A 12,765-nucleotide genomic window follows, 5' to 3' on the forward strand; every position below is an offset into this window, starting at 1 on the left:
ATATTTGTATCTTTGATTAAACTAAGATTGTTAACTGCTTAAAGTTACTTTCCTTAGTAAAGCAGATCAAAAAAACTTGGGCTTGCAGCATTCTGTGTGCTGATTGTTGGTGGATCTTACAGCCCCACAGCAGCTGCTAGCAAGATTGTTGCTACACCATAGAAGCCTTTCTGCTATGGATCACAAAATGCTTTGCAGTTAAAGTATACTGAGGGAGCCAGTGCCTGCCTGCTCAGGACCAGACCAGTGACTACCTTCTCTGTAACTATAGCATGAGCACAAACCCAATCAGCTCCATGTGTTTTCTTGTTAATGCACACAACCAGCAAACCATCGTTCTTGATCATTAGAAACTAACTGCTCATTGTTTTCCATTCACTTATATCTAAGCTATATGCAGCTCCAGGTGAGACTGAGCTTCCCAGCCAGATCTGTGTTTAACCTTTATGTTGCAAAGTCAAAGGGTTTTTTTTTTTTCTCTATGGAGTGACAGATGGATGAGGCTCTGAATCTAGCATCAGGGTTATATTTTGTGCTGTGAAAAGTTAGAATTTAGAAAACTTTTGCTCAGAGATACAATAGAGGATTAAAGAAAGCAATAGAAACACAACAAAAGGGATTTTGGAGTACCCTAGGGTACAGCATATCTACTTGTAAGGGAAAACAATCCTGATCTTTCGCATTTGCATTGTCCTTTTGAAGAGGTTAAAGAAAAATGATGATGGTAGGGAACCATAGGTTTTTAGGGGTACTCAAGACCCCAAAATACCGACACGCCAAGTCCTGCCAAAAGAATTCAACTCAAGCCTTCTCAGCCAAGGAAAAAGACAAAAGTTTATTAAGGCTTTGCCATAATGGGTCGTCTTAAGAAATCCCACCCTTTGTGACGCCTGTTTTCACAAGCGGGCCAGGTTCTATCTACTGGGCTGGATTGAATCTGAGCAGAGCTAGATTGAACCTGAGCGCCTTCATGGAGGCAAGATGGAGATTATATGCACAAAGATTGTAGGAGGGATTGAGGGGTGGTCTGGGGTGACTAGAGAAGGGCTTTAGGAAAGTTCTTGAGGAGGAGTCTAAGGAGGAGTCTAAAGAGGACCAGATGAGGTCAGAGTCCCGGAACCAAGAAAATGGGATTAAGGATGGGAAGTAGCTGAAGGCATGGATATAGATAGTATCAAGGTTGGGAAGTAACTGAAGGCATGCATATCTATACTAACAATAGAGGGCAAGGTTTAGGTAGAGATTTGGGCCTAATTATAACTTGAGGCTATAGTCTCTGGGGAAGGCCAGATCTAGTTGGAAGATTCAAGGACAGTTCAAGGGGGCTCCCAGAGACTGTATTCCAGATTCAAGGGGATTCCCAGAGACTGTGCCCTCATCAGGGATATCCAGCCCCTCCTGCCTTCTCCACCTTTGGGAAGCCGGGGCAAGAGGGAGGAGCTTGATCTCAAAGAATAAGATTCTTTTTCACACTAAGATGCAAGTTAATGATAAGGCTTTCCAGGGGTTGTACTTACTTTGAGGGGGAGACAAAGCCTCAAGCCAGAACTTTGGGTTGTTTAAAAAAAAACAATCCAAAGATAAAAACAAGCCATAGGAGAAAGTTTTTTGTTGTTGATGTGAAACGGAGCCGTCACTGAAACAGTGACTTGAGGATAGGCGACTTCAAAAGTTGGTGAAAACGACAAGGATTGCCCAATTTTAGGAAGGGTGCTCAGGAAAAAGGGTTGTCAGGGTCAGTTGACATAGAAAAAAATGGTGAAGGTGAAAACTGGTTGTCATGAAACTAAAAAGGAGAAATTTTGGTAGTTATTAAAAGAGAATAAAGCTTGGAAATCTTTTCAGAAGCCAGGACTTTGAGAAGGAAAAACGATGAGGACCACTCATTTAAACTAACTAAATCCTTTATGACCATTTAAATGCATCTAGTCTCAAGGGATAGTTTTGGGAGCTCAACTAAGGACAGCCTCTCCAAGGAAAGCTAGATACCTTTGCAGTGACTGCACCAAACATTAATCAGAGTTTACAATGCACGCGCCCAATTAAGTTCTAAGACGATCTGACCTCTGCCGTTGTCTCTGTGACTTGGGTTGAAGTTCGACATTTTCTGTGCGACCTTGGACAAATCACTTTATCTCTGTGAGCCTTAGCTCCTCATCTGTACAGTAAAGGGGTGGGGGGCTGATCTTTGTACTACTTTAAGATTGTCCTAAGAAAAGCTCTGTATGAATCATAAAGCACCCTATAAGCGATCATGATCAAAGAACAGAGCTATAACAAGAGGCTGTGCTTTGGGTGAGCAAAGACTAGAGAAGCAGAAAAAATCTACCAAATCTGTATCTACTATCCGCAGCATTCCTCGTCAGGAAAAAGAGGGGTGTAATTTTATTCGCTGAGCACACATTTAGGTAGTGGAGTGCTATTGAGTTCTGTAGGTGAACATTATGGAAGACTGAGTAATACTAAGGTACTCAGGTTGGGATCCAAGGAAAAGCATTTTAGAACACGTGTGTGAGACTGGAAAGAGAAAGATTTGGAGAGGTGGATGGAGCTGGCTGGCACAGAGCCCCAGATAATAGGAGCTTGAAGGGAGCTTAGAGAAAATTTAGTCTAAGCCCCTGCCCTCATTTGGCAGCTAAAGAAACTGAGGACCAGGAAGAGGAAGTGGCTTGCCTCCTTTTAGGTTACACAGGTAATAAGTAGTAAAACGTGGATTCGAATCATTTCTCGATTTCAAATACGAGCATTCTCGCCTCTTTGCAAAAGCTAAAGAACAGAGGCGACTAAAGAACCATAGAGGCAGGGGAGAACCTAAGGAGAATCAGTCCGAGCTTCTGCCGCCGCCACTTGGCTGGGGACGGTAGTGCGGGTTGTGCGGGGCTCTCCCCGCAAACTCTCAGTGGACTCACTCAGCCTCCCACCCCGCTGACTCCGGCTCGCTGGCCCGCTGCTCCTCCCTCTCCAGGTCCTGGTTGGCCCGGGCGCTGCCTAGCGCAGCAGCGGCAGCAGGAGGAGCTGAGCCTGCCCAACCCCAAACAGCGCCCCCCCCCCTTCCCGCTCCCCCACCCCACAGAGGCTGGCACTCGGGTGGCAGGAGCAGCGCGCACGGCTGCGGGCTTCCGGCCTCAGAGAGGCAGGCACAGGAGCAGGAGCAGCCTCTAGAGCAACAGCCGGCCTTGCGGCTCCAGCACACCCAGTGCGCTCGCCCTCCGTTACCCGGGCTCTTCACTGCCGGTTCTGTCCCAGGTGGCCGGAGTCTTCCGACCCCTTGGGACCCCCCACCGCCAACATCAAGAGCCCCTCAGCAAAGGATCAGAGGCTGCTGGCGCCGGCAGCTTCAGCACCCACCATGGGGAAGCCAGCGAGGAAGAGATGGGACTGCAAGAGATTCCTCAAGAACAACTGGCTTCTGCTATCCACAGTGCTAGCTGTGGTCCTAGGTAAGGATTTGGATGGGGATGGAGATGGAGGTGGAGATGGGGGTGGGAATGGGGATGGAAATGGGGATGAAGACAGGGCAGATGAGGCAGCCTCTGGGGAGGTACACCTGAGGGGCTACTTTCTTGCCGATGTGACTGCACACACACGAACATAAGAGTGTGCACCCGAGGACTCGAGGTTGTGTGAAGCATGTGTAGCGTGTGTATGACTGTACGTGTGGGTGGCACAGCTGTGTTTGCCCACGGACAGCCTTGAAGAATGCGTCCCTGGTTGGGGGGGGGGGGGGGTAGAATCTCTAACCCATGCACAAGATCCTAGGACTTAGAGGTGGAAAGAACCTCCAGAGATCTTCTAGGATAACCCCCTCATTTTTCAGACAGAGATGCTTCTCCGAGCCACCTCCTGGCCACATTTATCTTTTCATGCAGAAAGAAAGAATGCTTTTTCTGTGGCTCCCTATTTGATGTTCGGTGCCGGTTTTCTGCTTTTACCAAGAACTGGCAGTGGGTTGGGGGGAAAGGAGGGGGTAGTGCAGAGAGGAAAGGAGAGGAAAGGGAAAAGGAAATGCAGTCTAGTCCTTCCGTCTGGCCGCAAAAAATAATTATGCTTTAAAAAAATTATATCGCTGCATCCTTTAAAAGAAAAATTTCTGAATCACCATCTGGAAGGGGCTTGAAGGCGAATGAATGGTCCGTTCGACTAAGAAGCTTATTTAGGTGCTGAATGTCACAGGCTCTTAATGAGGAACTGGTTTATGGGTATATGGAGACATGGGTGTATGCGTGGGTGTAACTGGTTTATGGTGTGTGTGTGTGTGTGTGTGTGTGTGTGTGTGTGTGTGTGTGTTGCTGACACTAAAGGGAGGGGGTGGCTGCCAGAACGATGGCAGCAAGTGCATTCATTTTCACCATGTCTGAAAATCTGCCAGTTGGGTTTCTGTGTGTGAGAGAAAGAGAGAGGGAGGGAGACCTGTGGGGGGTCTTATGGAGAAAAGAGGTAGCAGGAAAAACCAGATCCCTCCTCCTCACCACCATCTGAGCATTATTCTTCATTGTCATTTGCTCAGAGGACACTCCTCCCCTCCTAATCCAAGCTTCCTTTCACTCCACATTTCTCCTCTGGGTGCGTGGTTTTTTTTTTCCACTTGGCTGCATTTAAATAACATACTTCGGGCACTTACTTGGCTAGGTGAGGTTCCAGTAATTGATCAGAGATGTAAATTAATCTCCTTTAGCTGCTTAATTTCTGTTAGTTAAATAGACCCCAACCCTCCTCCTCCAAATCAATAATTGGCTTAACAATATGTTAATGCATTATGGACCTGTGATTTCTTTCATGCATTACCTGTACCTGTACAGATCACAACCTGTCAATGACTTAAAGTTTTAGAGTCTTAATAATAACACATATCTATTGTATGTTGCTATATATAAAGGTTTATAACTTATAGAACTTAGAGTCAATAATTTGGCGTTCACAAAGTGTTTTAAGGCTTACAAAGCGTTTTATGTACATTATCTCATTTGAGCCTTGTAGTAACCCTGAGAGGTACATATTAGTATTATTATCCCCACTTTACAACGAGGAAGCTCAGGGGCTCAAAGAAGATAAAGTGACTTCTTGTTGTTGTTCAGTTGTGTCTGACTCTTCACCCCATTTAGGGTTTTCTTGGCAAAGATACTGGAGTGGTTTGCCATTTCCTTTTCCAGCTCATTTTACAGATGAGGAAACTGAGGTAAACAGGGTTAAGTGACTTGTCTAGGGTCTGAGGGTGGTTTTGAACTCAGGAAGATGAGTCTTCCTACCTCCAGGCTGGGCACGCTATCCACTGTGCCACCTAGCTGCCCATGATCTAATTGTTGGAGGTATGGGAATTCTTGACTTCAAGCCCTTTACTCTGGCCACTATTCTTTAAAAGATGAACTTGAGGTTACTTTTTTTCCTCTTAACATAATTTCTTCTCTGTGTTTTCTCCCCTCTGGCAAGCTTCTATAGAGTGGGGCCACTCCCACTGAATCCCAATAGTCTGTATATTAATACACCTACAGCCCACAGGCCCTCCAGAAGGGCCAGGATTTGAAAAACCCCTCTGATCCCTGTCCACTTTTGGAGCTAGTAATAGGAGCTAGACTTTTGAAGGTAGCAGGGACAAATATAGGTCTCTCACTTCATTTGTCTCATACAGTAACTTCTAAGCATCTCTGCTCATCCCCATGGGAAGATCTGAGGCAGAACTGCATCCCCTTATCATTGATAATAACAGCAACTTGAATTTACCTAAGGCTTCACAATCCTAAAGGCCTTTGCAAACATTTTCTCAGTGAATCCTTAGAACAACCCTGGAAAGTAGGCGGCAGTAATAATAGCTCATGTTGATATAGGGAGTCAAATGCTTTCCTCAGAACAATCCTACAAGGTTGCTAGTGCAAGGGTAGTTATTCTCTTTTCACGTATGAGGTAACTGAGGTTCAGAGAGGTTGTACAGGCTGAAGATCAGACAAGGTATTGCAGAAATGGGATGACAACTCAAGTCTTTTGACTCTTCCATGTCCTGGGGTCCTTCTGGAGTCCTTTACCACATCAGTGCCAGAATTAGATACCCATCAAGGGGAGAAATTGGAGTTCAAAGAAGTCAAGTCACATAGGATGACAGGATTAAAGCTTCAAGGGACCTCAGGGGCCATTTAGCCCAACCCTCTCATCTTACAGGTGAGGAAACTGAGGCCTATGGGGGGTAAGGGAGTAAGAAGCAGAAGTAAGATTTGAACCCAAGTCTACTGACTCCAAAGCCATTGATTGTTCTAGCGTCCCATACCACCCAGGTCCATGTGACTAGCAAATGGCAGATCCAAAGCAGGAGTGCAGGTCTTTCTAACTCCAAATTTAGTGTTCTTTCCAGATCACATAGCTCATAAGTGCTTGAGGTGGAATTTGAACCCGGATCTTTTCTGACTCCAGGTTTAGCATGCTAGCTATATGCTAAGTTGTCACAATAGTATTATTAGCTCATTTTACAGTTGAGAAAGCTAGGGCTTTGGGAACTTTAAGTTGTTTATTGCAAATCCTTCAGCTAATTAACTATCAAAGTCAACATTCAAACCCAGTTCTTCTGTCCAAGCTCCAAATTCAATGTTCTTTCTGCTATACCACACTGCCAAGTAGATGTGGAACTTGATAGAAGACTTCCGATGTCATCAGAGTTTAAACTACATTGGATATTGTCCTATCTGAGAACACAGGGGTTCTGGTGGCAATCTCCCCCCACTTCGACACCCCACCCCTGTATCCCAGATTCTTACAATTTTACACTCATTTTTACTATTTACATTGCCCCGTCAGTACAAAATTCCTGCATCACTCCTAGCAAGAATCTAAGCAATTCAATTATACATTTATTAAGGACTTAAATTTATTTTAAAATTTATTTATAACATTCATTTATTTAAAATTTTGAATTTCAAATTCTGTTCCTCCATCTATCGAGAAGGCAAGCAATGTGATAGCAATTATACATGCAAAGTCATGCAAAATATATTTTCATATTAATCATATTACAAAAAAAGCAAGAAAAATAAAGAAAGAAAAAAAGTATGCTTCAATCTGCACTCAGAGTTCATCAGTTCTCTCTCTAAAGGAGGACAGCATTTTTCATCATGGGTCCTTTGGAATTGTCTTGGATCATTGTCTTGATTAGAGTAGCTAACTCTTTCACAGTTGATCATAGTGACAATGTTGCTGTAACTGTGTACAGTGATCTTCTGGTTCTGCTCACTTAAATCTACACCAATTCATATAGGTCTTCCTAGGTTTTCCTGAAACCATCCTAGCTGTCCATTCCTTATAGTATCATACCACAACTTGTTCAGCCATTCTGCAATTGATGAGCGCCCCCTCAGTTTCCAATTCTTTGCCTTCACAAAAAGAGTTGCTATAAAGACTTTTTCTACAAATAGATTCTTTTACCTTCTTTAAAATCTCTTTGTGATACAAACCTAATAGTGATATTGCTAACCCTCTGGGTATAGTTCTAAATTGGGTTGGACCAGTTCACAACTCCACCAACAGAAGCACCTAAATTTATTAAACAAAACACTATTCTGATGGAAGACATACAGAGTTTAGAAAAGATATAGGTACTTAGTCCAGCCTTATTTTCCAAACAAAGAGCAGAAAGGTCAAGTGACTTATTTGCCCAAGTCCATGCAGGTAGTAAGAGACAAAATGTGAACCCAGGTCCCCTGACTCCAACTCCAGGACATACTATCCCCATGTTCAAAATGGGGAGAGAGGGGATATAATCTAGTTTGAAAAAAAAAGTGTTTTTGCAGCAGACTGAATGAGAAAAAAGGAGAAGGGGAGAAACCTGATTCTCTTTCCTACTGAGAGATTTTAAGTCCATTTTCCCCTTTTTAGAGAAGGCTGATCCCTCTCATGCCCTTATTGTTCACTAACAAACCCATGAAAAGAAAGCTGTAACCTCTTTGCAAGCCATATAAACAGCCATATCAGAACATACGGTGTAAAGAGGATTGACTCAGAAGTCCAGAGACTGACTTCTCATAGCAACTCAGACACCCATGAGCCATGTGACCTTGGGAAAATTACTTCACCAGTCTTACTCTCAGTTTCTCTATATCTAAAATGTGTAAAATGTAGACTAGATAGCATTTATCTATAGGCTAAAATCCCATGGCTATAGGATTTCTAGCTGGTAAGACAGTAGAAGTCATTCAATCCAATCTCCTCATTTTAAAGCTCAGACTTTGCAGAAAATTGAGGTCTAGAGAGGTAAAACTACTTGTGCATGGTCATATGGACATTAAAGAAGAGAGTCAGGGTTTGAACCCAGGTCTACTGACTCCAGCTCCATTAAGTTTTTCAATATACTACATCACTTTGTTCTTATTCTAAACGGAAGTGAATCTTAAGGGCGAAATGTCAATTCTCTTCTTGGGAATTCTTACATACACAATTTAGACCTGGAAGGGACCTTAGAGATCCAGTCCATGTGGTTCTTAACTATTTTTGTACCATGGACCCCTTTAGTACTCTAGTGAAGCCTACAGTCCCCTTCTCACAATAATACTATTAAATGCATAAAAATACATAGAATTGGGTAGGAAAAAAACTTATATAAGTCCCAACTAAAATTCTACCTTCTACAGGAAGCCTTCTCCAACCCCTCTTAACTCCAATGCCTTGTTTCCTATTTATCCTGTAGGTAGCTTGCTTTGTATATATTTATTTGTTTTCTTTCCCAGTAAGTCCCAGTAAGTAAGCTCCTTGAGGGCAAGGATTGTCTTTTACCTCTTTTTATATCCCCAGTAGCACAGTGTCTAGCACATAGTAGGTTCTTAACAAATGTTTATTGATTGATAGTGAGCATAATAGGTATATAATAAAACATACAATTATCAAGATTTTTTTTAAAGTTCATGGACCCCTGATCTAGGGAGTTAAGGACCCCTGATCTAGTCCAACCTTTTACATAAGAGGAAATTGACATTTTTTTCAGGTATATCCAGAAAGGAAGATGGAAAGAAACAGATCTCTCTGTATTCATTAGGACATGATTACCACAGACACTTTCCCTCCCTCTTCCTCTTTTTTATATAAAAAACCCTTACACAATATTGTTGTCCACCTATTCTCTTTGAGATAGCATTGTAGCCATGTTCCCTGAAAGATGTATGTAAAATGTAAGAGAGCCTTTAGGCTACCTAAAGCCAAAGTGGGTTCTCCAGGGCAAGGGGAGAGGAGGTTCCCACAAGCATGTTGGGAGGATGTCCTGTCCTGGCTATATATATTTCATGGGCAGTCCTTCAGCCTAGGCTTCTATCTGAGCCTTGTCATCATCCCTAGATGGCATCCTAGTCATTATTTGGGGCACAAAGGAGTGATAAATAGGTAGCTTTTTTCTTCAGGATGCTCTTGAATCCCCAAATTGTAGCCTGCCTTACTGGTCCTTTGCTGCATGGGCTACCATCTGGGAGCCAGGTCCCTATACCCTCATCCTGCCCTGCTCAGATGGTCTTGAAACAGAGGCTGAATGACCTTTGCTCCAAGGTGTCTAGAGATGTTGAAGAAGGTTCTTGCTTAGGTACAGTCTCACCTCGGAGCATCCTTCTAACCCTGAGATCCTATGATGCCAAGATCCTATGATGCCACTTGCCCAAAATTATTCAAGCGAATAAATATCAGGGCTGTTATCTGAATCCAGATGTAGAGACTTCAAATAGGGAGCTCTTTCCATCAGACATCACAGCTGCTACTCCCAGCTCAGCTTCTTACTAGTTTTATGACCATGGATAAGGCATGAAACTTCCCTGAACCTCAATGACCTCATCTGTAAAATGCGTAAAATCAGAACTTGAATTGCCTGCCTTATGGAGTTGTTGTAACAAGAAAAAGGAAAGGTGAGAATGAAGTACTTTTAAAATTTAAGACAACATTATTTATCACTATTATTATTATTTCTAAATTGATTCAACAAATGTTTATTAAGCATCTACTACGTACAGAGAACCAGGGTAGACATTGGGAAGAAAAAATGATTCTGAGAAGATCTGGTCTTTATCCTCATGGAGACTGCAGTGTCTCAGAAGGCTAAGATCCATATGCATATGATTACCAGTGTCAAATAAAATGCTGTGCATGGTCCGATGGGCAAGGGCATTTTCTTTGACTTTCTTACTATTCCTGTAAATCTTTTTCTTTTAAGCTTCCAAAGTCTTTTGGAGGGTGGTTGGATATTAATTTTTAGTTCAACTATTCAAACCGGCATTTCAACTATCTGATGTATTAGTTCGGAAAGGATTTTAAGTCATCATTCAGGGGACTTCTTACTCTGCTTTTAGGAATAAATCTTCCTGTGCAATGGGACAATGTGCTCATAGGCATCCAGGGTGTCTATAATACTGTGGGTTGTTTTTTCTTTGTCTTAGTAGAGATGAGTTTTGAGAGCTTGTGTTTCTTTTCTCTTTTTCTGAGGGCTCAACAAGTACATTGATGCTTTTAGTTTCTCTAGAGAAAAGCCATTACTTCATCCTCAGATCGAGAAGTGGAAGAGACCTTAGAAATAATAATCACTTTCCCTAGCTTCTCCTAGCTCATACAGTGCTACAGTGGATAGAACTTTGAGCCTGGAGTCAGGAAGAACTTAGTTCAAATCTGGTGTCAGGCATTTACTAGCTGTGTGACCCTAAGCAAGTCACTTAACCTCTGTTTTGCCTCACTTTTCTCATCTGTAAAATGGGGCTGATAATAATAGCACCTATCTTGAAGGGTTGTTTTAAGGATCAAATGAGATGATATTTGTCAATCGGTTAACACAATGCTTGGCACATAGAAGGCACTAAATAAATGTTAACTAGCATAATTATTATTATTAATCTTTTGGAATCACTTCCCTTTTGTCACATGCCTATACACACACACACACACACACACGCACACACATACACATCAAGATGGCTAACTCTCTTATTTCAATACTACATAATGACAAGAGCTCGCCTTTACAATGAATGTTAAAGTTTATGAAGTACTTTTTTCCCACAAGAACCATATGAGGCATACTGACCAAATCTTATCATGCCTATTATACAGATGAGGACATGAAAGTTTAGAGTAGCAAAGTCAGAGACAGGATTTCAACTTAGTACAGTCTTCTTTCAGCTACAGTGTCTGGCCATTTAATTCATCCAAGGAAAAAGATTCTTTAGCCTCAATGAAGACTTTCCAGTGAATGTCCTTTCTACTAGTATGTAGTATATAACTTGAATTGTCTATCTGGTGGTGTATGGGGTTTTCAGGGAGGACTAGCACCTCCAGTGAGGGCTTCTCATCCACCTTTGGTGTCTACTTTTCACCCAACTCTCACCTGTCCAAGAAGCTGTAGCATCTGCAGCAGCTACATCTTGGTAAAACCATCTCAGCAGAAGGGCTATACCAGGTTAAGGGTAACCAACAAGCCTCTAACCCCTGGATGAGTTATGGGGAGTATCTACCACAAGCATGTGACTTCCCTCAGAGGAATGGGTAGATGATAACAGTTTGTTCCAATAGCCATGAAGGTGGCTGAAGCTAGTGCTGTGGAGCACTTAGAGCTTGGTCAGATATCAGAGACACTAAGGTCGTCTACTATATCCTGGGCCGTCACCAGTCATTCTGACTTTTATCTTGCCACTAGACTTTGATGACACTGAAAGAAAGAATGAAGCTGATGACTTTGCAACTCTGCCTCACTTAAGTTCAAATCACACAGAAGTCAAGATATCACCCTTGCGATGCCATTGGCTCTCTTTAAAAATGAAGGATGAACAACAACAATCTTATGGTGTGCACATGTGATCTATATTAGCCTGTTTATTTTGCCAATGGAGAAGCAATTTTACAATGTTCTGGTTATCATCCTTTATTCAGGGCCTCTTAAACTTTTTCCGCTCCTGACACCTTTTCAAGTTTTTGTTGGCATTGCATGGCCTGAAGACATGCACAGTGCAAAGTGTAAGTGCTTTGTGTTCAGAACCGAGGCTGTAGTGAAGAAGTATGATGCAACATGAGCAAACACTGCCAGAAACACTTCAGATTCATTACACATTGCCTATTCAGAAACCTTTTATTGTTGCCAAATTTTTCAAGACCCCATATGGGGTCATGACCCACAGATTAAGAAGCAATGCTTTAATATACCAATAACCTCTCATAACTTCAGCCTCTTCATCTGTAAAAATGGGCAAAAAATACTTATGGTCCCCAACAAAATCATTTTAAAGAAAACATTTTGTAAATCTTAAAAGTATTATAGAAATGTAAGCTATTGTTATTATTTTAAGAACATATTTATATAATCTCCTTCAAATAGCTATATAAATGTGAGTTTCTGTTATTACCATAATTATCAATAGTGTTGGTTCAAAAAGAGCTAATGTTTCTATAGCACTTTAAAGCTTACAAAGTATTTTACCTGTTACCTCATTTGGTGAATTCTTAAAACAACAAAAATAATAACAGCTAATGTTTATGTGGCTCTAAATTTAAGGTTTGCAAAGCAATTTACAAATATTATCTCATTTTATACTTTATTTTTTGGGTTTTTTTTGTTTTTTTTTTTTTTGCAGGGGGGAAGGCAGGGCAATTGGGGTTAAGTGACTTGCCCAAGGTCACACAGCTAGTAAATGTGTCAAGTGTCTGAGGCCAAATTTGAACTCAGGTCCTCCTGACTCCAGGGCCATGCTCTACTCACTTCACCACCTAGCTGCCCCTCTTTTTTTTTTAAACAATTCTAGGAAGAAGGTGCTATTATTATCCCCATTTTACAGA

At 42.0% G+C, this 12,765-nt stretch overlaps 1 protein-coding gene across 2 annotated transcripts in view; it reads left to right on the forward strand.

The window, feature by feature from the left end:
• The first annotated feature begins 3,074 nt into the window (after window positions 1–3,074).
• Window positions 3,075–12,765, forward strand: part of SLC1A1 (solute carrier family 1 member 1) — a 106,325-nt gene continuing 96,634 nt past the window's right edge. The window contains exon 1 of one of the 2 annotated variants that reach the window (XM_036738405.1): window positions 3,075–3,440. In XM_036738405.1, coding sequence (XP_036594300.1) covers window positions 3,350–3,440 — 91 coding nt within the window. In that variant the 5' untranslated portion in view covers window positions 3,075–3,349. The remainder of the gene's footprint in view (window positions 3,441–12,765) is intronic. The other variant, XM_036738406.1, reaches the window with a different exon arrangement.

Source organism: Trichosurus vulpecula, chromosome 9, assembly GCF_011100635.1.
Source record: "Trichosurus vulpecula isolate mTriVul1 chromosome 9, mTriVul1.pri, whole genome shotgun sequence".
NCBI classification, from domain to species: domain Eukaryota; kingdom Metazoa; phylum Chordata; class Mammalia; order Diprotodontia; family Phalangeridae; genus Trichosurus; species Trichosurus vulpecula.